This window comes from Chaetodon auriga, chromosome 3 (assembly GCF_051107435.1).
Source record: "Chaetodon auriga isolate fChaAug3 chromosome 3, fChaAug3.hap1, whole genome shotgun sequence".
NCBI lineage: Eukaryota > Metazoa > Chordata > Actinopteri > Chaetodontiformes > Chaetodontidae > Chaetodon > Chaetodon auriga.
Genome location: NC_135076.1, coordinates 26,376,906 through 26,404,358, shown reverse-complemented (window position 1 = coordinate 26,404,358; position 27,453 = coordinate 26,376,906). Strand labels below are relative to the sequence as shown.

General features: G+C 40.8%; 1 protein-coding gene across 1 annotated transcript in view; it reads right to left on the bottom strand.

The window, feature by feature from the left end:
* Window positions 1-19,483, bottom strand: part of oca2 (oculocutaneous albinism II) — a 39,080-nt gene extending 19,597 nt beyond the window's left edge. Inside the window, exons 1-16 of the mRNA XM_076726436.1 lie at window positions 19,393-19,483; window positions 17,864-18,061; window positions 17,522-17,579; window positions 16,433-16,505; window positions 15,679-15,836; window positions 15,502-15,584; window positions 14,059-14,212; window positions 11,052-11,123; window positions 10,322-10,387; window positions 9,573-9,629; window positions 8,199-8,323; window positions 6,853-6,991; window positions 2,607-2,739; window positions 914-1,061; window positions 339-396; window positions 96-204 (exon numbers count right to left, since the gene is read on the bottom strand). Coding sequence (XP_076582551.1) covers window positions 96-204; window positions 339-396; window positions 914-1,061; window positions 2,607-2,739; window positions 6,853-6,991; window positions 8,199-8,323; window positions 9,573-9,629; window positions 10,322-10,387; window positions 11,052-11,123; window positions 14,059-14,212; window positions 15,502-15,584; window positions 15,679-15,836; window positions 16,433-16,505; window positions 17,522-17,579; window positions 17,864-18,051 — 1,621 coding nt within the window. The 5' untranslated portion in view covers window positions 18,052-18,061; window positions 19,393-19,483. The remainder of the gene's footprint in view (window positions 1-95; window positions 205-338; window positions 397-913; window positions 1,062-2,606; window positions 2,740-6,852; window positions 6,992-8,198; window positions 8,324-9,572; window positions 9,630-10,321; window positions 10,388-11,051; window positions 11,124-14,058; window positions 14,213-15,501; window positions 15,585-15,678; window positions 15,837-16,432; window positions 16,506-17,521; window positions 17,580-17,863; window positions 18,062-19,392) is intronic.
* Window positions 19,484-27,453: the final 7,970 nt, after the last annotated feature.

The window sequence follows — 27,453 nt, the reverse complement described above, 5'->3', positions numbered from 1 at the left end:
AGCAGAGGAAGCTGTGTTATAATTACACGACAGAACCCATAACCACCAGTGGGGCCTGTGGAAACAGCACAATAATGAGACACTGCTGCGCTCACCGAGATCGAGATGAATGCTGGGAACGAAGGAGTTGACAAAGAACATGAAGATCACCACGGCGAGGACGGACACACACTTCACCAGCAGAACCTTGTCGGTTATCCTGTGCTGCGGAGGAGAAAGATATATTCTACTGACAGCGTTCGTCTTAAGTTTCAAACACCGGGCAGACTTCATCATTGAGATAACATCAATGCTCCGCAGTCACAGTGGGTGATGAAGCATGAAGTATGGAGGCCTACCTTCTTCTGCAGTTCTTGAATGTTCTGCTCCCAGTTCTTATCCTCTTGAGAGATTTGTCTGTCACACAAAAGAACATTTAAATCTCATATTAATTACATTTGATGAACAGAAATAAACAAGTGATTGCAGACGAATCACTCTCTTGAGAGTTTTGAAATATTTGTTAAATCGTGAAAAATTACATACTGAATGTTGTGCTGTATTTTTCCAGTCTTCTTCTGTATTTCTCAGTGGTATAAAAACTGTATTTATGCTATAATTGTTATGGCTAGAAAACATCTTGGGCGAGGGGACAAAATGGTGCTATTCTCGGTACTTCCTTGTATTTTTCCTTCCTCGATTTTTGTTGTGTTTTGTTTCAAACTATGAAATAATCCAAAATAAACTCAACTAAATTTGCATTAATGGGCATCTATTAGATGTCTCCGTCCAAACCTCATTAACGATATCATAACTACTGAATTCTTTGTCTTATTAACACAATGTGAAACAAAGATGTCTTTATGATGACAAGTGATTAAAGCACTCTTCACAATAACAGATCAAACTTCTGTTTTCAGTCCTTTTTTCTAACCTTTGGAAGGTTTTCATCATCTTGCGGAGCAGACTTTCCAGGTTGAGGACTTTTTGCATCAGGAGGCATTTCACAGCCGTCTCCTCTCGGCTTGCTGGGTTAATGCGCTGAGCCGTCTGCCTCCAGACCAGGATCTCATGCTTGAGTTCTGGAGGAGCAGGACAAACAGAGCAGGATGAGAAGGCCACCTGTTCAGTGCATGTTCAACACAGTCATTACAGCAGTGGAGCTTTGCAGCAGTATGTAGCACGTTTACAGTGGTGGATTTGCTGATAATAGCTCCTACAGCTGAGGCCAACTGAGAGGATATAAAGGCGTTTTCGGTCAATATTCTGTGAGCCCCCATAGAGGTACTAATGCAGCCAGGCGCTGGGCACATTGACCAGCTCAGGAACAGCCAATGTTGAAGCAGAGATACAGCCTTAGGGAGCTGGACACCTGTGTGGATACCAGTAGGTGCCATCCTTTCTTAGGAAGGTTGCTAGGTGATCTTAATGGGATCTAACTGGCACAGGAAAAAAACATTCCTGTAAGCGAATCTTCACAATTACCAGTCGAGGCGGGGGCTTTTGAGCTGATTTAGCTGTATGCTCTCCAGGTAGGTTAGGTTGGCGGGAGAGGCGGAAACTCCACAGGGTGGGATTTACAGATGGGCTATGGGGCCTGCACTGAACAACTGCTTCCTTCAATCTGCCTGGAGCTCCTAACAGACGCTCTTCCTCACTCCTTAGATGGGAGCTTGGTGGTGACGTCTGGGGAGCCCGGTGGTCTCCGTTTTTAATGATCCCCTGCTGAAGTTCTCTCCGAGGGGGGAAACTGTAGCCTTGTGGGTAAACGCTGATAAAAGGTGACTGCGTTTCTGGAAGAATTGCAGACAATTTCACACAAATATCCCTGTTTTATTAGTTTGCCCATTATCTCCATCCCCGGGGTCTCATATGCAAAGATCTACAGCAGCAACAAATAGATTCTAGGATGGAGGACACAGTTACTATCCCAACTAAACACACCCTGTGGTTTCTATTCTTATTAAACGATCTTACTCTACCTCTGGACAAGGTAATGTCTTGAGGGATGGCCAAATAATTGTTTCTTTTGTTAATGGATAATTAAGCAGATGTATAAAAGAACTGTGGAGCACAAGATTATCTGAATATTTTATACAATCGCACAATTAGGAAGAAAAGATTGGAACCAAGATGGGAGTCCTGTAGCGCTCTCAGGCTGCTCTCTCGATGAGTGCAGCCAGTTTTTAATGACGTCATGACCACAGAGAGATCTCCTCTTTATTAACTAGCGCGTCATAATCCAGAGATGTTTTATCTGCAGCGACAGGGTCGTCTGATGAGGATAATGTGAATGCAGTACTGTGGAAATCAGCCGAGACAGAAACGGGAAAGTCTTCAATTCAGAGGGCACTATACATCATGTGTGGGAGCCTGAGGGCTGAGGCCGTAATGCCAAGATAATTAAGTTTCTACGAGGTCACTGCATCGCCTGAGAAGGCGAGCAACTGTAGTATGGAGCCTATAATAACAACCAGAAGCCACTATAATTAATTTTAGATTGTGCCACATCCAGAGCAATTTACATTTCAGCACAATAACATCATGATAATCCCAAACCATCATCTATAAAGAAATGAAAAGACATTTTCAAACAAAAGCCAGTTTGCAAAAATATCTCAACTCACCAACGATTTCAATGGACTCTTTGTTATAGAGTTTTTTGTTCCAGTAGAGCATCCGCAGGAAAGGGAATGAGGTGAAGAGGACGAGGCATATCCCAAGGAACATGTAGCCTGTGAAACTGGCAAAATCAATCCCCTGTGAGATGGAGAACAACAACGTGTTAGACAACAGAGTCAGGCAGCAGTGCCTGGACATGAGGTTTGGTGAGAAACTCAGTGTCAGCGCTGTGCAGATCATCACTGTTTCGAAGTGAGACATGTGGCCTTCATCTGAACTGCTCCTCATCATCAAGAAGGACGTAAGCAGGTGTAACCATTAATCTGTATGTTATGTCACTGTAATACAGTCATTTCAATCATTACAGGGGCATCACTAATAGCCCAAACATACAGGACAGTTTGGGCTATTAGTGAATGATTTATACTATTTATATATATACGTGTGTGTGTGTGTGTGTGTGTGTGTGTGTGTGTGTGTATAAAAATGGTTAATAGTGAACTCTACAGGAAATGACGATGACGATGTCATACCAACGTATGACAAAAATAAAGATATTCTCACAGCCTGAAAGATATCAAGGATCCTATCAAGCTCGAGTTTGAAGAATGTTCTTAAACGTCTCATCAACTGTGCAGCAGATTAAATGCAGAGATTCCCTTCATGTCCCGCAGTCTAATTTCATCACCATGTCACCTGATTGCCTCACATACAGGACAACTCTGCTCCTGCGTTCGTGCCTCCAAAGAGAGCCACTCACTCAATCGGCCGTGACCCTCAGGGCAGCCTCGTGGGTTGAGGATGGCTGCTCATGTAAGCCCGTTATAAATGAAAACTCTTCCTAGAAACTCGAGACCAGAACTAAAAACCAAGGAACTGCATCAGCATCTTAGACTGTAACATATTTCCAATCGTCCTAATCCCTCAGAGACACAAGAGACCAAATCACCATGAATCTAGGTTTTGATTGCGTGTTTGCTGCCGTAATGTATCTCTGTTTGCGGCCATAAACCGTGAGCTGATGTGTCCATATTTCAGAGCCAGTGTCAACAGCACCGACAGGTTGGAGAAGATGCATTTGGCGAGGAGTGTCACCAATGTCCCTCAATGAAATTATGCCAAAAGGAGGTGGAGATTCTGTGTGCACCGTGCTACTTTGCTCTGTAACAAATCAAATACAAGGACACTCTGATGAGGGACAGAATCACCTAAACACACACCTCGCAGCTGTGCCATTCTTTCTATCTCTGAAATTCTCCCAAAAATCCCCTGGACGCAAACAAGCGAGCATGCAAACAAACAAACAGGCGAGCAAACCATGCATGCACACACAAGCTGTCCTTATCAGAGGCCAGACATGACTGAACGAGCACGCTGCTGCCGCGTCCCTGCGGTTCTGTCACCTGGGAAGCCGAGCCAAGACAAACCGGACAGCGAGGCCGGTGTGGTCGGAGCTGCTGTATGCTGAAGGAGACCCCATACTGCTGCATCGGCAATGGCTAAAATGTCACGCGCGGTGAACAGATGCCACATCAAGCAGCTGGGAAAATGTCATATCTTCCAGTGATGTAGCATCATGCCCCTCTGAGTATAAGAAGAGTGAAGGTTATGAGAAGAGCCTACAAGCTGGCCTTTTCGACCGCGACAGGCTGCTCTGATTGACTCAGGAAAACGTTCACACTGCTGTTCACAACAGAGGACGACCTGCCTCTAAGTGGTTTTCAAAGATATCATGACCTGACAGAGGCATTTTCATCCCAGTCCCAAAGGCAAAAGTCAATTCACAGATAACAAATATTTAAATACAGGCATGCTGTGCCACAGTCATGTGGCACGAAGGTGTGTACGGGGTTTTTACAGGACGTGACTTCCAATCAGGAAATTAATATGATTCCACACTGACAATTTACTGGAACATTTTCAAGCAGAAAAACAAGAAAAAAGGGAAAATTTGTTTTTTTTAAAAAGCCAAAATTGGAAAAATGAAAGTTACAAATGAAAAAAATAAATGCTATTGAGATATAAATGTAAAAATATATGTTAAAAAATCAGTTTAGGAAGACACTATATAAGGGAAACACTTATCGCCTCCAAAGGCTGGTGGTACATAGACACAGAAAAGTCTCAACCAAAGGTGATGAACATCAACCACTACAGGAAAAGAGTTACATGGTTTCACACATTATTGCATCAGGACAGTGACAGTGTCTCCTTCACAAGTTTAATCAGACACTAGTCCCACGGAGGGTCTCCAGTGTGAACCAACATGCCACTTACAGCAGACTGAAGCCACACCAGCTCGAGCTGCTGCTGAGCTGCAGGTGAGTTTTCTGCACGCAGCCTTCAGAAACAATTAAACGTGCTGGAAGAGGGAGCTCTCAGAGCCGCCATGCTGCTTCTGATGTGAAAATGTAAAATGTTTAAAGTCAAATCTTATAAATGTTTGGAGGACTGCTAAAGTGGCAGCATGTAACACGGGGCAGGTGTTACAGATTCTTTCGCCACCGTTTTGACATTTTTAATTCCCGTGATTTATGACGCCAGCGGCGAAACTATAAATTGGTTTCACGGCCACTAGATCTCCATTCATCACCTGCACATCAACGTAAATAAGGGTCAGGATTGTATAAATGCATGGAGAGACTGTGCAGAACAGAGATGACACATGTGAAGCCCAGCAAACACATGTGATTCACCCACAGTGCGCACTCAGAAAATACCTGTACCCTTTCAGTGTGTCAGCACTGTAAATGTTATATTAGATCAGGAATGTCAGTTGATGAGGGATATGACAGCTTTAGAAAAAACTGTCTGCAGCAACATTACTGCTGGTAAAAGTTTAAGAGATACAGAAAGTGCATAACTCTCCAATACACTTTCTTATTCTCTTTTATTTAACCTGCTGTGTAAAGTGACTTTGAGTAGCTTGAGAAGTGCTCGATAAAAATATTTTTAAATCATTATTATATGTACTGGGTACCCAGTGCTTTTACACTTAACCCATACATATTTTTAAAAAAGTAAAAGAAAGGAGACACAAACCCTGAATATCTTATGAATGCAACCTCCAGAGAGAGATTTCAGAGTACATGGTCAAATACCGACTTAAAAGTCACAACAAATGAAAATTTAAAAATGTAGAGAGCAAAAAACTGGGCTGTTTTTCTTTGTCCTTGACTAGATTTCACCTGACAGCGCTGATATTTCATTTGCTTACAACGTGTATTTTAAATAAAAAGCAGATTTGAAAAACAAATTCGTGGCAGCAGTCTGACATTGAAGCGCAGGGCGAGGTCTAACTTCAGACTGCCAACTTATGCTGGCCTGTTCGAGGAAGTGTGATGGGTTGTTTTTGTTTGCTCGTACATTAAAGCTGCATTGAGTCACTTTTGACCACTAGAGGGCAGAAAGGCACACAGAACAGAACGCAGACACATTACAACATGGCCGCCCCACTGGAGCGCTCTTTGTTGCCACCTGTCAAATCTCAGTCCAGACTAACAAAACACGACAATGAGCTGCATAAAGCTGCGTAAAGCTGCAGAGCTGGATGATGAACGTTAATGGGACTGACGGCATCAGAATCCTTCTCACATTACAGGGAGTCATTTGATTTAATGTTAAGATCAAAATACTGTTAAATGGATCTTTGCAGCAGTGTGAGTTGTTTGGAATAATAACAGTTACCTGCTCTCTTCAGTATAAATAAATGAATAAATAAGTGTGACCTTGTATTGTATTTATATATCTGATTACTTTTTCTGGTGCAAAATCCTTCATTGTCTAGAGGGCAATGAATCAATACAAACACAATGACTTCATCAATGCAAACACAGTAACTTCTGAGGAAAAGTCTTAATAATTCATCTTTTGATCCGGGCAGTGACCTTAGCGACTTTTTCACAATGACACACGAATGTAATTCAGCACCAAACTCCATGAATCACACTAATATTGCTGCCTGCCGCCCTCTAGAATAGTTGATCAACCCAAAAAGGATAAAAGTAAAGAGGTGGAAGTGACATGAATCCTTTTCAGGTCAATTTGTCATTCACCTGTCAGTGCTGTACTATCTGTTCTGCTCACACAATAACTTCCTCTTCATCTTCTTATTACTCTCTGTTACACACAAGTGATGAAGGGCATTATGTTTGCTTTACTAGGCATCTGGTTCATGTGTCAGATTACACAGAGCTGATCTGTTACAGTATATTAGTGCAAGTTTAGGCAGGGAGCTGTGAAAGTGCCTACTTCTTTACGCAGGTCCTGATTTGATACTATAATCACATTGGGTGGATCTCCGACAGCTGTGGCAGCCCCTCCAATGTTGGTGAAGATTACTTCTGCAATCAGGACATGTCTGGGGTCTAGATTAAGCACCTCACACAACCTGCAAAATCAGACAGAGACAGCAAAGCCCTTTAGCCCCGATTAGATTGCGACGGGTGGGGAGAAATAAATGCAGGAATATAAAAAGGAGATTGGAAGATAGAAAGCATTGGTCCTTTAACATCGGGGCTGTACAGAGTATCTGCCCTGCTGGCTGGGTTACAGATTAGAGCACAGTTTTGCCCAGATCTGTGTTATGTTTATCGGCTGTCTAATTTCAGTCCAGTCAAATATCATCTATATTCTGACCTTCTGGCAGCAATAGCAATTTTGAGAACTTAATAATGGTTTACTGTAGAACTCAATTCAAGGGCAGAAAATAGAGACACGAACAATGAGGGAGAGAAAGAGGTGGGTGGCACGCATGCAGCTGGTTTGTAAGGCACTGCACTAAATTGTAGCTGCTGTGTAGTGGTTCTGTTTTTAGGAATAAAACATGTGCTTCAGCTTTTGTGAGAAAGCAGGTCACAATCTCTCAACTGATGTGACTATTTCTAAGAATACTGTAAGGTTACTGGATATGAATCGCTGATTAGATGTAAGAACTTCAAGTTGAAAACTACGAAAACCTTAAGTAAAAGGTTACAGACAGTCATTTCATACTGTATCTGATGAGAAATCCTCATTTTTGCATTAACTGATAGCTGGGTAATAATCAATAATCAGGTTCACTGTAAATACGAAGCCAGAGCCAGCAGCTGGTTAGCTTAGCTTAGCACAAAGACTGGAAACAAGGGGAAACAGTTAGCCTAGTTCCATCCCAGGCTAACAAAGTCCGCCTGCCAGCACCTCTAATGCTCACCGTTTAACACTTTTATCTGCTTTGTTTAATCTGTGCCATTTTATGAGGGGTTATGTGCTGCACCAGGCTAAGCTAAGCTAACTGGCTGCTAGCCGTAGCTCCTTGTTTACCATACAATCATTAGAGCACTATGAATTCTGAAGTATATTTCCCAAAATATCCATAAAGTAAATGAATTCATATAGCAACGGCTTGATGACTGCAGACGTCTTAATGAGACAACAAGAGAGTCGTGGACATTTCAGAAGGTGTAGCTATTTTTTCTGGAGGTATGTCTGAAAGCTTAACACTGTGTCAGACCCTGAGTATTGATTTCTAATAACTCACACTACACAGCTACTAGTTACAGATGAGAACAGTACCTGGTAGAACTGTTCACATGGATGGGAATTTCAAATGACTATACCTTATTGTAACAGGGGTGAAAAGCATCATAGTGGTCACATTGTCCAGAAAAGCAGAGAGAATGGCAGCAATGAGACAGAGGATGATGATCATTGGCCACACTCTTCCCCTGGATAATTGGTAAGCCTGCAGAGAGAAGAAAAATGACAACAAGTCAGTGTTAATGGCACTTAGCAACCTATTAAGTGGATGTCTTGATGCATCCACAGTGCGAGTGAGTCGCTTTTCGTAGATTTTAAATCCACCCTGTAAAGTAATCAGTGAGTGGAGCTGCTGAGGATGAGTTCTGACACTTCTGAGATGTGTTTCAGCCTGTCAGAGCTTCAAGAATATCATAGTGAAACATCATAAATGAGCACTTTAATGCTTAATTTTCCATTAGTAGCACTCAGCAGGGTAGTGTACTCAGATTCCAAAAATAGCCATATGATATTGAATGACACACAGTTTCACACTCAGTCTTTAATGCTTATACACCAGCCTTTACCCCATGGGAGTAGCTCAGGATGGCCACCTTTTGTATGTTATAGTAGGACGTGTCAGAGCTGCTGAGCTCTTCTCAGAGAAGGTATTTTAATTTGGAGTGCCTGCCCTTGTCCAAATCACGCTTAAAATTCATGAGCCTGCACGATCCCTCTGTTCTCCGGGTCTGAGTGCTACTGTACCTGAAGGACAAAGGCATTCGCCCTCCTTCACCATCCACACAGAATATTCAGGATTAAAACTGAGCATCCCAGAGCTGTTTTTCTGAAAGGAGAAAACCTGCACCTCATACAGAGAGGATGAAGGTCTAATCTTCAAGCGGAGAGTAACAGATGTGAGTTTTCTCTATCATTTGTGGAGTATGGCACCACCTGAAATGTATGAACACATATATAACTGCATGTAACTATGAGATAAGAAATAAACAGTTTAAAGGTGACGTTTATCAGTTCATACTGACCGAATTTCTTCTTCTCTAAATAAATATTAAACAAATGTGGCTCATTTCAATAGACAGCACTTTCTGATCTTCCCCACAAAACAAAATAAAAATGTGTCGTCAGCCTATTAAAGTGATGTCCCCTTGAGTCAGGATGTAAAGACAGGCATCAAACTCTGTAAGGTGATCTTATATTACAAAGGTCTTCCTAAATATTGGTCGTCATGTGTATTCAGAAATAGCTCAAAGCCTTTGGGAGAACTCTAACAGGCCAGTTTGCAGCTATTTTCGTAGACTCAACATCCCCATAGTACATCACTCGGATATAAAACTTATAATAACTGTGCCGTATACCTTCATGTACAAAATGCCGCACATTCTTCATCCTTTGCGCTTCCTTTCTTATTTTTTTCTGTGTTGGCACTGGTACCCATCGTTATCATGATCACTCACCTTCACAGCACAATAATCAAAGAAGCCAGTCTCTGAAAAAATGGCCACCAGTACCATCTGGAAGAAACAGCACACATTTCTTTAAAAACACCAAGCAGACATTTTCCAGTGTGACAAGATTATATGTCACCCTGAAAATAGTTACCACAGACAACAAGATGGTGCTCTCGTAGGAGATGGTGATCAATAAGACAGATATGTCCAGCACCTGAGTACCTGAGTACCTGAATTTATATCATACATAAACAGTTCATCATAATTGCTTTGTATAAAGTGTATTGTAGCACCTATAAATACATGGTCATATCTGAAATGTATTGCTTCTAGGTTTGGAATATTTTCAGAAAGTCCCTCTGCTGTTTTCCTCAGAATGAGATGGAAATTTCAGTGGCAGCTGCTGACAGTGGAAGTTGTCCAAAGGAAGCTGCCATCTGTGGTCATTCGTCCGTATGAAATTTAGATATCACTGGTCTGGCAGAATTATCTTCTATGAGAATAATGAGAATTGGATATTCTGCAATAAAATTTGATCTGCTGTAAAGTTAAAATGTCTCTGTAAAGAATGATTTAAATAAAATTCAGTCTTTTTTCAAGGCCTTTGTAGAAACACAGACAGTGGAGTTAAGATGTCAGACAGCGACGTCAAATAAAGTAATGACAATATTTTTTCGATTTAAATCAAACCAGAATCTCCAAAGGGAGATTTGTTGACTAAATTAACAAATTAACAAACATCTTCAGAGTCTGACCATGCCAAACAGAAGAGCCAGCGTCTCATAGTCGATCCACTCCACCACCGTCACCAGACTGGGCCGCTATTGATAATAAACGAAAACAATTAGATTTGACAGGGTTTCTTTGACAATGATCAGATCTGTGAGGAAAAAGCAAAGAGTCAATGAATTAGTGTCTGATACATTGATCCCTAATTGAGACCAGTAGAGTACTATAACAAATGTATTTGTTATAACCGTGTTATAACAAAGTACTGATGTTACTCCTCCCTGGCTATTAATTGATTACTGGGAACTGGAAGGGTTTGAGATAAGTACATGAACACAGGGGATTGATAAATACTCCAAGCTATAATTTCCTCTGTTAGCAAAAATGAAGTGGCTGAATTAACATGGCAGCCATTTTGAAACTCCACCAGGAAGAAGTTGACTACAGCCTGACTGTGTTCAACACGTATGATATGATATCACATCATGTGATATCTTTAATACTGGCAAATGAAAAGAATGTCTTAGAAGTAAATGAGTTCATAGCACATGAAGGGATATTTTCAACTCGCTACCAATGCAGCTATAGCTAGCTTACAGCTATTAAGCTAGCAAACTAATTCAAAGCTGTTGTTGCTTCTTAAAACTGCTGGAAGATTGGCACAGCAGTACAGTGTCTGGATAAGCTAACAGCTGTAGGCATCTCTCTGTTATTTATTTTATGACTCATTAAAACAGAGGAGTACAAGAGACTTACGTCACCGACGATAGCCAGAGCAGCTAAAGCGGCTAAAGATCCCAACATGGCAGCCAGAGTGCGGTGCACGATCTGAAAATCAAAGAGATTCACCAGAAACACTTGGTTTAATACGACAATATTTAAATATCCACCTTTAAATATAGATGTAACCAGTATCTTTCAGTCCCTCTCTAATAATCATTCACATACAATACAAATACATGCACACACAAACTGAATAATCAGAGACACATGAAGTCAAATATCCTCCATTTACATCTGTGAGGAATGTGAAATTCTCTACTGTGAAGTCAAAAGCCTTAATTACCTTTGATTAAGTCACAACAGTGGATGGCTTTATAACCACTGCCGCAAAGCTACAGCCCTTACTGATATTACATTAATTATATATTACTATATTATATTTCGCATGCAAATGTTTTAAATTCACTTCTTCTTGTCTGTTAATAAATAAGCCTGACGCCCTGTGCTGCACCTCAAAGTGAAGACCCTTATTTTACAGAGGCGTTGTCAAAGTTTCCCTAAAAAAATGTCTGAATAACAGAAGCAGCAACAGGAAAAGTTGAGTCAAAAAATCTTGTTTGAGGCTTGTGCTCCATTAGTTCTATGATGGTCTGTCATTTTCTTCTGTGTAAAATATCAAGAAATGCTGAACTTCAAGGAGATGTTACAGACATCTCCACGATGCTGGTTAGAGCCACCCTCCTCCACCAGCCTCCATCACTACCCGAACGTACGATGCATCCCATTATTAAAAATTGTCTGTGATAAGCATTGATGTGTTATCAGGCATTAGAGCTGCTCCGCTGACATTCATGCCAGTGCAATAAATTGCAGGAAAGTAGGTCACTTTATGGGTATGATGAAGAAGAAACTGGGATCTATGACCTTTGTCTTGACCTAAATGGAATTAAAAGATGAATCCTATTTCATTTGTACCATATAAGGCAGTTTTATTGGCAGATTTATTCTGGCAAAATACAGAATTGTTGCATGTTAATTCTGTTGTCTGCTGTAAAAGGGCAACGTTTGATGAGAACAACATCATCATCATCGTCTTCAGTTCAAACTGACCTCGCTGAACTACTCAACACTAAACTGGGTCCCGTCACTCAAGATGAGTAATAACTCAGACTTTGAGAAACTTCTCTTTGTCTGAATACATCTGTTCAGATAATAGATAAAGGAGAACAAAAGCATCCCCTTTTCCTGCCTCAGCCTCTGTCAAAAGTGACAAAATGAAAACCACGCTGTGATTCTTCTCTTGCAGACCTCTGTAAGGACATTTCACTGAAGTGCCCATTAAAAATGAGAAAATTGGTGTCCAATTACCAACACACGGAGAGATCCCTTTGTTTGAACTTATCATTCAGAAAATCCCAATATCCTAAAAGTGAGAGAAAGCTTATGCGATCACTCATTAAACTAAAGTTTAATGGAGAAAAACAAATCTCTGCAGAGGAGGGAGGCACTGGTAAATGGAGACCTGACAGAGCTGAAGCCAGATGACATCTTGCTGATGTCTGAATAGCCACGCACTGCATGCTCGTCTGCTTTGGAGACAATCCCTCGCACTTTCAATTACAGTCTCTGCGAGCGGCCCTGTCAGTAACAGAGATGACACACGAGAGCGTTTGCAGAGTGTAACTGCGCTGTCATCGCTGCTGACTTTCACACCAGAGCATCGCCCCTGCCGACACAACTTAGTGAGTTCACACCTTGTCGCGCTCGGGGAGATTAGCCTGTCTAATTAAAACCAAACACTGACTGGAAATGAATGAAAATTACAGAAGTGTTCCCGTGAGCTCAAAGCTAAACAAGTCTGTGTGCAGTGAGAAGCTAGTGAGCAACACGTCAAAGTTTTATTAACTTTTCTGTGAGAAAATTAGTCATTATTCCACATCTAATAGATCATTAAGTATCAACTGACTGATAATCAATGAACTGTTGCATATATGTTAATAAATTACATTAATGGTAACGATTTCAAAAATAATTTGCAATCTATAAATACGTATTATGTATGCCAAACACAAGTTTAACAAACATAGGCATTAAATGTTAATTAATTTTACTTATAGACCTGAGCACTAAAAAAAAAGGATCTACTAATTATTGCTGATTAGTATTTTGCATTAACATGACACTTTAAAGTTACACAGGTGTTTTCCATTCTAGTGACTGCAGATTCAGTCATGTCCGGGTTAAAAAATCTGTGCACTGACAATGTAGCATTATATGATCTAAAACTGGGTTTAATTACCTTTGCGGCATTTGAAAGAGGTTTATTAGGCAAGGAGGGTCTAATGGGAGATGTTATCAAATTGCATTGTGGGAAATGTAGGCTGTAGTATTTTAGAAGCTTGACCCATATTAGGGATTAACGAGCTGTTCATCACACATTCAAGATCAAAAACTGGGACAGCAATGGGATGTTATTCAGTGTGACCTGGTGTTGCAACACAGCGCCACCTGCTGGGCTACAGGGGAAATGTAAACGCAAACATCCTCTGACGCAATTCGAATGACAACCATTCAATGTTTAATTTGTCTCTTCCATAAAGTCGCCGGTTCATTTCAAGCGTCCCAGTAAGCTGAGACAGTGTGACAGTGAGCCAGCAACATCAGGACCCTGAAACCGAAGCAGCTAAATGGAATTCAGCCATCATTCATCTTATTATTAGTTGTACCTGTGCTTTTCCTGCTGTGACATCCTCAGTGAAAACAGTCTTACCAATTCAACACATCCATGGTACAACAAAACAGAAGAGTGTGCACACACCCACTCATGAGAGGTCTAATCAAGCAAAATGAAAACAGCTGTGAGGATTTACCATGGCTGTCAGCACCTCTAATACAGTGCAATTTATTTCTGGATGTGGGTGATATCAAAGCTTCATGTGCTGTCATACCTGCTGTACGTGTTACACATGTCTGACAAGGCAGCAGATACTGTACTGAAAACAAACTCGTTCATCAACCGCCTGCATCACAGACCCTTTACCTCGAAGATGATGAGAACGTAGACCCCAGCCAGGATGATTCCAGCGATGGCCACCTGTGTCTCCACATTGACGTAGAGCGACTGGTGGGTCATGGATAATGGCACCACCTCGTTATCCTGCAGGAAGGCTTGAATCGTGATGATGATGGGATCACTGTGCGGGGAAGAAAGCAGCACAGAGGCAAGAATGATGCGCATGTTTTTCTTTCACTGAACATTTTCAGTGCCTGAGCTGGAAAACGCTGTCAGAAATCTGTGGTGTAATGTTTGTACGTCCAGCAGTCGAGAGAAAATACCATGAACACTTACAGTGTTACAGTGTATGACTCTGTGGCATAAATTCACAGACTGCCAAGCACTGAATCAGACAATAAGCATGTTATTAGAAATGAGATAGGATAGTGGGTTAGAAGATGTAATGGCAGCCTGCAGTGAAGGCGAAGTGCTCAGAAGAGATCTGGATATACAGACTCAGCTCTCTGTCACCAGGGGGACTCGATGGGGAGTTACGTCTTTCAGATCTGAAGTTCTGCATGTTGTGGAGAATTTTATGCATCCCGTCAATTTCAACAACTTTTAGACGATCTGTAGTAGCTACAGAAGGGTTTCTTGTGCAACAGAAGCATAAATGAATAAAGCAAATGTTAACTGTAAAATGATTTCCTCTGTTTGAAGATTATATATAATAAGCTTCACAGAGGAGGGCCAGTGTGCGGGGTTACATTATACTGTACAAGTGTTCATGTTATACATGGTGATGTATGATGGGTGATGAAAGGGGGGCTTAACTCATGTTTCAGTTTCTAAAAAATACAGCATCACCTTTCAGGACTGTCTCATCCATTTTGTGGGAGACAGTCTCTGATAGAAGCCTTATAAAAGCACAGCCAAGCAGCTGTATGCCGCTTTTTATTCGAGGTGCGAAAGTTAATCAGACATACATTTGCCAGACTGGCCAGTTAATCTTCATCCTTGAAGTATTTTCTCTGTACTACTGTATGAAAACACCATCTGGGATGCAGTGGATGCAGAGAAAAGGTCCCCTCCTGCTCTCTCATGAAAACGCAACCACCCTCCAGTAAGAATAAAAATTACATAATCCTTCCCACTGAAAGTGAAAATTACCATTTGAGAAACCTACTCAAGTAAAAGTAAAAAAAATACCTGCTTAATTAATTACTCATAGTTCAAGTTATTTTCCATTTTAACAGCTGTTTATGATGTGCGGGTCAAAGCAAAATAATGAAAATTATTATTACTTATGAAACTTATGCAAGTAATTTGATATCACATTGGGGTAACTGCTTTCTAACCACCAGCTACAAGATGAGTTAATGTCATTGTCGGGTTTCGCTTCGTCATCATCGCATCATGGTCAAAGACCAATTTAGTGCTGACTAATTACAACAAAGGCATGAATGGTAGTAGATTACAGATAATTACCTGCTGAGCATCTCAAATGTTTTTGTCAACAGTATCTGGTCACTTCGTTCGCCGTGCAGAGGAATGGTCCAATTATGAATCACCTGTCCACAAACAGCAGAAGATAAATGAGTTCACCTTTTATGACTCGACACTTCATAGATGACACAGTGAAGCAGCAGAATGTATCGCCCTCACCTGCTGAGCCCTCCTCCTCCGCTGTCCCGGCTGCTCGGTCTGCTCCACCTGGATCAGGACGTACTCCTGGTTGGTGAGGTCGATCATCCCTCCTGTGAAAGGCCCCCCCACCTGTAGCTTCAGCAAAGCGTTGTCTCGAAAATCTGTCAGATTCATTGCTTTGGGACGCAGACCGTCAAGAGAAAATGTGGATATGTGGATGTTGAATGTGTGTTAGCGCCTTTGAAAGGAAACTAAATCTTTTGCAGACGACTCTCTTTTATCTAAAATCATAGAATGATTTAGACGAGCGCAGGACACAGGAAAAGTTTTTCCATTTTTTAAAGATGACATTTTGGAGCTAATTAAATGCTCCATTATAATATGACATCTCATAAACTGTGCAGTGTTCCTCTTCACTCATTTTCAGCTTATAATAAAGACAATGGAATTGTCCCTCCTTGAATGTGACTCATAGATTGAAGTACACGTCGAAACAGCAGTGAGGATCATTTATTCACCTGTCAGGATTGCTTCCACTGTCTTATCTACCTCTTGTCTCCTCCTGCATCATTCACTCTGATTAAAGCTGTGGATTAAATACATTTTGAAAAATCTACCGTGACTCTGTGTGCCCTTATACTCAAAGTAAAACACAGCCGCGTCATATTCCACCCCCCCCTCTTTGTCGCTTCGATTAGCCTGCTGGGGCTAACATCAGAACGTAACATAAAATACAAATGCACAGTGACATTGATGCAGTAGGAAAGGATACAGAAGCTGTCCGTTGAAGAGACTGCCAACATCCTCCAGGGGTTGTCTCGATCTGGATACATGCTGAAGAACAGCTGAAACCAGAATAAATTCATCAACATATTATTCACTCAGTCCAAACAGTTCCCACCAGAGGAATTGAGATGCTGAGAAAAAATAAAATATGGGACATTCAGTAAACATATTATGTATCTTCATAAACTACAATATTAATAATAATAAACTTCACACATACAGCACCTCTCATACAGCAAAGCCAGTGAGTTTGGCAAACTTTGTATATGATAGAACTTGGTGGGTCTCAGAGGGCTAACTAGCTTAATGCTATTAGCTGCATTTGGCTCAATTAGACTCTATGGTCAGCTTCATCCAATTAATATGATTAAACATTGAAGAAATAGCTCAACATTTTGAGAAACACAGTCATTCTAAAGGTGAAAACAGTTGATACCACCCGCCTGTCTGTTTGCAAAGTAGCTAAAGCCAGGAAGCCATTAGCTTGGCTAGCATGAAGATTGAAAGTGGGGGACATCTGCTAACCTGGCTATAAGCTTCAAAAATATCTTTATCAAAGCTCACATATCTTAACACATGTATCTTGTCTGATTAATCTGTACACAAATAGAAATGTATAAACAACAGTTTGTGGTTTAAAAGTCTTTTGTGTTCACCGTGAGATTGCTAGCAGACGGAGCAGAGATGTAACAGGCAGAGGGATAAACTGTTGTTTGTCAAAAGAAGGCACCAGCATGTAAATCCCTCTAAAACCACAAACAATCATTTCCTTATTTCTCATTTTTATTTCTCATTTCGGGGTGTTAGAGGTACCGGACGCAGCCAGGCTAACTGTTTCCTCTTGCTCCCAATCTTCATGCTAAACTAAGCTAAGCTAAGTGCGGCTCTATGCTACACACAGACACATCAATCTTCTAATCTCACTCAAAAAGAAAATTGGCTTATTTTGCAAAACGTTTAGCTATTGCTTTAATAGGAATAAAGAAAAACTAAGGCCTTTTTTTTTTTTAGCATGAAGTTATGTTGCGTGTTATTAAACCAACGTGAGTTAATCTGAAGGGACACGTCCACTTACACTGCAGAGAACAACAATGGTAAAAATGGTGGCAACTTTGGAGGCTCTGAAACAGCATCTGAAAAGACAAAACAAGTAGACAGTCACTTAATATACATAAATTCTTCTCCAGAAAATCCTGTTTATTTTCTGGACTTTTCTAAACTTTTGAACTTTTTTTCTTATAGTTTCTTCTCTCAGAAGGGACCATTGCTCTCTAAATGCTCCAAAATCATAGATGGGGTTGAAAGTAGACATGGCTTCATATTAAGGTGTTAAAAGGAAATAAAGGTTTGAGGACAAACAGTATATAACATATTCCAGTTGATCAGTTTTCTGCTGACAGCATGAGGGGTCTCTCACCTCATGCTACTGGTGAGTCTGAAGTTGAGGTTGAGGTTGTCCAGAGGGTCGCTCTTGTCCGAGGAGCTGGAGCGGGACAGGGACAGGCTGGTGACCTCGCTGCCCAGCCGGCACCTCTTCTCCAGGTCCAGGGAGCTGTTGTCCCAGGGCTCTTCCCCTCCGACGAAGCTGGGGTCATGTAGGGTCATGTAGGTTATACTGGGAAAAAATAACCACAGCCAAAGTCAGCCAAAATAAACACAGCTGTGGACATAAACTGTTGAATTGAAAAATGTTTCTAATACTAAGCAGCAGAAACATGTCTGTAAAAGAGGAGCTTCTTTAACCACAATTTCATTACATGTTTTGTACTACCCTGTAATTAAATAAGAAGGCTTGTACAATGATGTTATAAGCTGAGCCGTTTCATTAAATGACTCTGGCAGCATGTCATTCTGATTCTGCCTGGAATATAAAAAGCAAAAACACACAAGTAATTCCAGTCAGACAACCTGTGAAACTGCTTCAGTAAAGATCAGATTATGGAGCCCCAAGTGTACTAAATAAATTAAAAAAAAAATGCATTAGGAAATGGACAATCATATGAATAAATTCTGTAAAATATGCAAATGTGCCAATAAATTATTGAATGATTTAGGAAACGACTATAACTCAGCTTATTATTATGAAATGTCACCAATTGTTGTCGCCTGTTTCACATTTTATTTCATAATGTCACTTTTCATAATGTCACTTTTAATGATGGTGGAGGTGTCACCAATCCTCGACCCCTCGCCTTTCAGAAGCCCCTCGTTGCCCAACAGGCTCACTAATTAGACAGCCTGTTGGCTAGAAAACACAGAAAATAAGAATAACAACTTTTTATTTTTCACAGTCTTTCTCTGAGGGACATGTTGGGATTGAATAGGCTGAAAAAGTAGGCTAATTCTGAATTAACCTGCTAGCTGCTGCAGCTAACACTGTGTGATGATGATGATGATGATGATGATGGTGCCAAGCTCACATACCAACCAGCATCAGCGAGGTCAGCTCAGGAGGTCAGCGCTGTTGAGCTAAATACAAAGACCGGTGTGTGTCTGTGTATTGTTTTCAGACTCAAGCTGATTGATTCAGAATTAATTTACCTGAGGCTAAAGTTGGTAGCAGCTGTTTAGATTGCTAGCTCAAGAGAGGGCGGGGCCATGACCAGTGACAACACCACTATGATGAAAAGTGATACTATGAAATCAAAATTTTGCAGCAAAAACAAATAAAATAATTAATTAATGTAAATAAATATATAATATGTACACACATATATATATATATTAAATAACATTTTGTAAGAATGACGAGCACTTCATCACAATTAGTTGAGTTTTGATCATTTACTTCATTATTACAAATCATTATTAAGTATTGGTTCATTAATATATTTTGCACATTCCTTTCCTTCCTTTTTATTTCACACTGTCTCATTGATTTATTGAATGCTGGATACTTTCAGACATCATGTTAGCTCACAGTCTGAAGCGTGAGGAATTACTCACCTGTCATCTTGAGAGAATCTCAGCAGAGGCGACCTCTCTGTAAGGTTGGCTGAATTTGTTTTTCCTCTGAGAATATTAACCACGCTGAAACTGTGCCTGAAAAACAAAAGAAAAAGTAATGGAATATGATGAGTTAAAAAATAAAAAATGACGAATCCGTGCTTTTCACAAGCTGAAAAACAGAATTGTGAGCTTTGGCTGCAGTAGAAACTCTCTCCGCTGTCACGACACAGCTGTCAGTTACCGGTTAAAGCAGTTTGCTAGACCCTTTGTAACCCACCGGTGGCAGAAAGGTGGGTGAGCAGCTGGTGACTCGACACCTGAGGAGATCATTAAAGTGTCTTTTGTCGCCCCACTGCTGCACTGCATCCCAGGGGCTCCTGCAGGCTGCTGCCCTCAGAGCATCACAGCTGGGTCTCAACCAACATTCACATCCAGACACATGCACACACACACTCTATATCTGTCTTCATCCCTGTCTTTCAAAGCTAAACATAGTCACACATGTTAAAAGTGCCTAAGAGGCAGTGCCAATGTCCTCCTCTGACACATTAATGATTGTTTTTACTTTAAAAAAAAAAAAAAAAGAAAAAGAAAAACCAAAATACCAATCCAGTATTTCATCAAGCTCACAGTCATCTCAGCAATTACTCTGACAACAGTGGAGACGTCATGAGAGTCATTATGTAATGGAAGACCAACCCACTGAGCCAAAACTGTTAGATGGAAATCTTTCTGAAAATTAAAGGTCCCCCTCTGCTAATCTTATAATCTTGAAGGGGTTTTACCCTCTGGCTGTCAAAAAGGTTTGATCTTAAATACAGTCCGGACACTGGATTGTTTTGTGTTAACTTTCTGTTGAATTGGAGATGTAATTCAGTAATTCATAATGCCTTACTGTTGTAGGCAAGTCTGGCAGGCGTTACCAAACACGCTCCAGACAGTTGGAGGCTTTGAATCAATGAATGTGGCGAGGGTGTTGGATAAAAGACTAGATTACATTATGGAAGTCTTCTGCATTAATCCTCTTAGATACTCTTATTCAACTATAAAGAGATTTACTGCATGTCTACAAATGTTTTCTCCCCTCTTCTTTGCCTGACATGACTCTGATCCTGTCCCCTCGATGTGACTTGTCACGGAAATTGCACAGTTGCAGTTTCCAGAGGAGTGTTTAAAGCATATCGAGCCCAGAAAGCACAAACTGAAGCTGGAAATAGAAGTTAAGGTCTTTTTAGGACACCCACAAAGACCAGTCAGTGTGATTAATATTGACCAACAGAAAATTAGGTCATGATTTCAAGGAGTTATTCCTCATTTCTACTTATCTATTTCTCTTATACCAATTTACAATCTTATGTCCTGCAGAAATAGTATGGGCTCATAATACCATATTAATTTCTGTTTCTGGTTATCTAAGTGAGGTTTCTTTTTTGGCCACTTGGGGGCAGCAGCCACAAGCTGTACAGGCAGCACAGTATATACAATGCCTTTTTAAATTGATAATGCTGACTTTAGCGAACAGCTGCTCATTGGCACACCCAGCTTATATACATAGCATTATTAGCTTTCTTTTAAAGCCATGTTTCTGACCACCTGACTAATGTTTGTCCAACATTCACACTCTTTTTTAGCTACAGTGGGCTTATCAGAGCTTTTGCTTCATGGTGTTGCTGACAAGAGCAGTGAAAGTGAACCAAAACAGCAAATTGTGGGCTATAAACCTAAAAAATGGCATCATTCATACACTGAAGAGCTACAGCTTATTTCTCTCCTCCTGTAAGATCTATAATGCTCGACATTATTTACAATCTCAAAAAATCTAATGTTGAAAAAAACGTGGAAAAATTATGTCAAAATTATTTTCAAAAGATTTTTTAATGACAAAGATGTATAAATATGCATGAATCTAATTAGCATTAAAGGTAATCTTTAAGTTCAACAAGTGAGCCCTACAGTCACACTACAGTCCATGAAGCCTGTGTTCAAAGGTATTTTAAAAGAGCCAGACAATAACCTGACAGCTACCACCACTGCAGCATTCCTTCTGTTGAGGTATGAGCTAATCAGCCGAAGAAAATTCTCAACATGTCAGATGCAATCAAGTTCAAGTGTTTAACAGCCTTTATTACTGTAAAAAGGAAACTACATGTAGCAGGTGAGCAGGTTTTGCTCGTAGAGGAAACTTATTATTCTCAGTCCAAATGAGCTCATTTTCCTGTCTGTTGAATTAACCGTCATTTGTCGACCTTATGATCATGTTTGGTAAGTTTTCCTGATTTTTCTCAGTTGTCCATTTGTGTCAGTTTTCGTTGTAGCTCTTTGCTTTCTGTTATGGTTGTTTGTCTTATCGAAGACATGATAGATGCTGTGTGTGCCCTGCAACATCTTCTACCAGTCCACATTTTTAATGTGTGTCAAAGTGTCAAGATTAATCTGCAGGAATTTGGGAATTACAGCACCTGATTGCCACTTGAGACATAAAAGTTATCATCACCATCAGTGCCGAAAGCTTAAATATAAAACATCTAATCCGACTTACCACAGGGCTATGCAGCAGACACACCAGTGTCAGCTGTAGTACGCTCTTTGTCATGTGCAACTTTGACTTCATGAGTTCACAAAGCAACAAATTCCCCAGTTTAATCCCAATGACGTCACAGCCACGGGCTTGAGATTAGCACCCCCCTGAGTGACTGAGATACACACCCACAGTCGCACACACTTAAGTCTGTGTGCGTGTGTGAATGGTTATTCCTCACAAGAAAATTCCAGTCTTTTCCACATATGTTCATACATCCCCTGGCAGATTTAACCAGCGGGCCATGTGTAATGTGATTCTGCATGTGTGGTTCAAAGTCTTTAAACTGTCGCATGTCTTTACTCCAGGAAACCCGGTGAGAAGAGAGAATGAGCGCTAATCTCTTTCTAAAGTAGAACACAAGAGAAACTTGTAGTATGTGAACTCTCAACCAATTATTCACATAGGACTTTAAATTACAAACTTTAAACCCACATTAACTATTTTTGGACTGTTGTGAGCAGCAGAAACACGCAACACTGAAACACAGTACTGTCACATTTTAACAGTGGCTTATTTACAAATTTAGCAGCCAGGAGCAATATTAGCGTTCAGCTGGAGTCATGTCTCTCACCACATGATACATGCAAATGCTTTTAATCTCCTTTTAGCTCTGTTTTGGGCTCTACTAGCTCTGCCTCTTCAGATGCTAAATGTGCTATTATTTTTCCAGCTAGCTGCTACTTTTGTCTGTCTGCTGTATGGGGTTGGAAATGTAGTCTACAGTCAGTTTTTAGAGCTTAGAGAGGGTCGAATGGCCAAAACAATGAGCTGAAAGATGCTAAAACGCTACACAGAACTGAGGAGAATTGTAGAGTGTGATAAATATTGTGTTGGTTTGTCCCTACAAGCATCCCCATTAACATTACACACAACCATTAATATAGACATATTGATTATAGCAGCTTTAAAGACAAATACAAAGCCTTGGTGCTATGCTCTGTGTGACCTGAAAATAAATACACAATACAGAGTCTAGTTTTTGTGTATGATTAATGGATTGGGATACATTACACTTTCATCAAAGGCCAAGCTGTACTTAATTTGGTTAAATCTACAGCAAATGAGTAAAGACAAAAAACCAAAGCAAAAAAAAAACTGCTTCCTGAAAAACTTACACTGCGTGACAATGTCAGCTAGTTGCCTGATTAACTCAATCAGACTCAATACGTATGGTGATATTTGTTTAATCTTGTCAACAAACCCACAAAAAAAAAAGAATTCATAAACAAAACAAAACAATTACTTTTTTCCAGCGACAAAGAATATAGCGTGAAATTGTAGACGTCACGTTTTTCGAGCGGTCCCTGAATGCAACACAGTGGTTGCAGTTGATATTACGTCAGGGCATCATGGCGGCCGTCACTATGCTGGAAGTGGATGTGGAGTGTCGCGCTTTTCTAGAGAAACGGACAAACTTTTTTATTTATTTGTTTGTTTTATTGTTTGTTGTTGTTGTTGTTGTTGTTGTTGAAGCAAAAGGCAAGCTAGTGTGTCTAAGTTAGTTTGTGGGGCTCGCAGTGACGAAGAAGGCTAATGTCGAGCGTCATTACAGCTACAAACATACTAAACTGGATTAGCTACAAGAACAAGTGCGCTCGGATAAAGCTAACGCTCTTCGGCGGAGTTTGGATGCCCAACAAGCAGCTTTGAGACCACATTCTGACAGAGACAGTGTTATACAGGCATGTTTTATGATGATGAGGTTATAGCTGAAGACTTCATTCAGGGAGACTTTGTCAAGGACTGCCTTGTTGCTGCTGCGGAGCTGCTAAACCAGACACAGTAAACGTGCTCCAGAGTGTCAGTTAGTCTGGAATAATTCATACAGATGAAGGAAAACCTGACGTGATGTTAAGTGTCTGTGTGATTTGGCCTTCATGGTGGACATTACCAAGTCTCAGAGGTGAACCTCAAGCTCCAGACCTGCAACATGAAATCAATGAGCTGCAAAGCAACTACCTGCTACTGTGAACAGTCCTTTAAAGACTGACACCTGCAAAGACTCAGCTCTGCTCCAGACCGACTCACCCAAACCTGGAAAACCAGCTGCAAGTATCATCATCATCATCATCATCATCATCATCATCATCACTGCCAGCTGACATCAGACTCCAAAGAGGAGCAGCAGGTTAGTGTGATATTGTGTTCAATAATGTAGTATGGCCAGGGGTGCCATATTTTTGTTGACAATAACAAAAATATAGGGTATCACAAGCCTTAAAGTTTAAGCCTTTGTCAGGTGCACTCGCATAACCTTAAGATACTTGTTTATTTAGTTATTGGCTGGTGTTCTTCCTTTGGTATTCGAGGATGCCACTTAGCCAGTCTTTTCAGTCAGTCCATTAACATTGAGCTCAACCAATTAGACCCTCCACAGCAGCTTTCTTGTAAATAATCAATAAAACACCAATTAATTGAGATATCTTTACAATAAACCACCATGAGAGAGCAGAGACATGTTCAGTAGACATACCCGTCCTCCTGTCGAACAGGGACAAAGCCCTCAGTATGGATGACGCACTGTCCTGAGGGCAGAACTGCAGACTGCTGTAGCTTCTGGGTGTCTCTCCTCTCTGAGATGCCTTGCAGAAGACGCAGCCCCCCAAAGTTCCCAGCGACGGCCTCTGGTGCCCTCAGGCTGTTCCTGCTCTGATGGCCTTGGGCTGACGTCTGAGACATCTCAATGTCCAGGTTGCTTTTGTTCTCCAAATACATGTTGAGACTGCTGGAGGGTAGAAGGAGGCAGAGTTTCGATTCAGCAGGTATCTCAAAGTAGGTCAATTCAGCACTTAAACCTGCAATAACTGATTTTGGCCACTTGAGGGCAGCAGAAACAGACACTGGTCTTATAAGTTAATATGGCGAACATGTTGGCAAACAGTTGCCTGTTTGCACATCTAACAGTCACAGAGCAACATTAGCATTCATTTGTAGTTGTGTTTATGGCTGCCTGGCAAATGTAAGTCCAATATAAATATTCTCTTTTAGCCTGTGTTGCGCTCCACCAACCCCTGAGGGAAATATCTGGCTCTGTAGCTGCTTAACTCGACTATGTTCAGCTCAATGCTAACTTTCTCTGTCTTTCATTTGGTGCTGGGCACCAAATGAAAGATTGGGTTTGGGTTTTCAGATGTTTCTCTCTGAAAATAGTTTCCTGCTGACGCTATGACAGCTGTGAGAGTGAACCAAAACAGAAAAACTGCTAGCTGGAAAACCAAAACAGTGAGCTGAAAGATGCTAAAAAAGGCTCCACGGAGCTTAAAGGAAGCGCAGAGTTGGCTGATAACTCTCTGTAGGTTCGTCAACAAGCGACCCCTTTCTGACACGTAGTAGTCATGTGACCCATATATGAAAATATTGATTAGTAGCAACTTATTAGTTCACAGCTATCACACTTTCTCTTTTTAATTACAAATTTAATTCCATAAAACATCTTTGCCTTCACCTATAGCAGAAATACATTACATTTGTTTGAATGATGCAGTTAAGTATTCCACCACAGCCTTAACCAAGCCTCGGGATAAATTAGGGCCACGAAAAGGAACAAGAGACTCTGCTGTTCAGCAGAGAGCCACCCTCCTTCAGTGAAGATGAGCCACAGGCCATGAAGTCAAGCTACAGTACGAGTTATATACTGTACATGTAAAGTATCAGGATTGATTTTAGATGCATCCTCTGTGAAGTGTGGTTTCGACCCCCGCCATGCTACAACAACACAGACGGAAGCTGAGTGATTCACGACACCCATAAAGCATAGTGTGAGGTCAGTGGATGAGGTCAGCTACAGCAGACATGTGGTCGTCCCAGTCCCAAAGGCTGCATGAATTCAGTGGGATTATTGCTCACATGAAGGCCAACATGAACTCACGTGCGACTTCTAAGCCCTCCGTGATAATACCTCTTTGAGGAGTAAGACCGCAGTCCTGTCAAGAGGCGGCGCAGCGTCACATAACTGATCCTTCCTGCAATTTACAGGAACATTTCCAGGAAACGAAAACTACTACGAGCGAGCCCATCACAATTTGATCCATTTAAAAATACCTATTACAGCATCTTCAAAGTTAAAAGGTGCACCATCAATTGTGTATTAAACTCATTTACTCTGATTTCTTATTTACAGGTAGTTATTCAGCGAAACACAATGAATTCTCAAATTCTCATTAATTCCTTTTTTGTTTCTGGGCATTCAGAATAATGACAGAGCGCTGGTTTGTGTTTTCATTACACCTTGCATAATATCCTTGTCCAATGCTTGTGACGCTGCTCATCAGACAGAAGAATGATCCTTTTTATATGACATCCTGCCTGTGGGCTGTGTTTGACAACAACAAAGACTTTCTTGATTTTTTTTTTCCATGCTTGTTCACAGCAAGTAAAATTTCTAGATAAACATCTTTGAGCAAGTGTAGTGGGAGTAAAACAAAAGCACTCTTAGAGGAGGTTAATCACTGCAACCAAAGACTGTAACAGGATTATACACGTCAAGTGTATTTTTTTTTCCTGCCTTTTGATTTTCAGTATCAGGTAATGTCTGAAAATACATAACACCAAATTTTGTGTTTCGTCTGTCCAGCACACGGTCATTTAGATATTAGTGGAATGAAAGGGATTTTTACAAAGCTCTTGTGGTATTAGGACGTAATGTTTAAACAGCCTAAAACAAAGCCCTTAGTGTGAAACACTGGCCTAAATCTACAATACGAAGAATGCAAAGGAACTGAGGCAAACATCATGTACAAACTTTAAATGAAAAGTTTTATTATCGTGACAGACAGAAATGAAAGTTGTCAGACTTACCTTTAAAGACGAAGACAGTTCTGGATGATGGTGATGGTAGGGATGAGGAAGGACAATGATGATGATAGCGATGGTGATGATGATGAAGTTTGATGTTAACCGATGGACATCCGACAGAAAAGTCACAAATAATTCATGCAGACAGTCGTGTAAAAATATGGATTTGTGCTACTGGTCTACTGGTGCTGTTTTGGATTTGCTGTTATATTTGAACACGATGGCTGAAAACGAGAAAGGCTGAGGTGTTTCTTCCTCTCCTGTGCTCCCCAGCAAAGGAGGAGCAGTCCGGGTCTGGAGGAGCTGAGGGGGAGGAGGGAGTGGCACAATTTTCTCTCCACTAATAGCAGCAAACATTCCCATTCAGTCTTTTTCTCCCCGTTTTACAACCAGACTCCCCAAGCCTCTTAGCCGCCTCCCCCCGCCACCCCCATCATCTGCACTTCAAATCCACCAGTGAAAAGAATGTTTGACAGTTTCTTGAACTAAATAACTGCAATTTAGTCCAAAATTGAAGTGAAATTTCACATTTGAAAGAAAGAAAGAATTTCCTAAAAATGTAATGTAGAGATGTTAATGTTGGGTTATCAGAGCATCCCGAGGTTGTAAAAATTGCTCAGAAGGTGACATTTTCTGCTCATAGTTGTACTCATGAATCTAAATACCCCTGGCAGAATTGACAA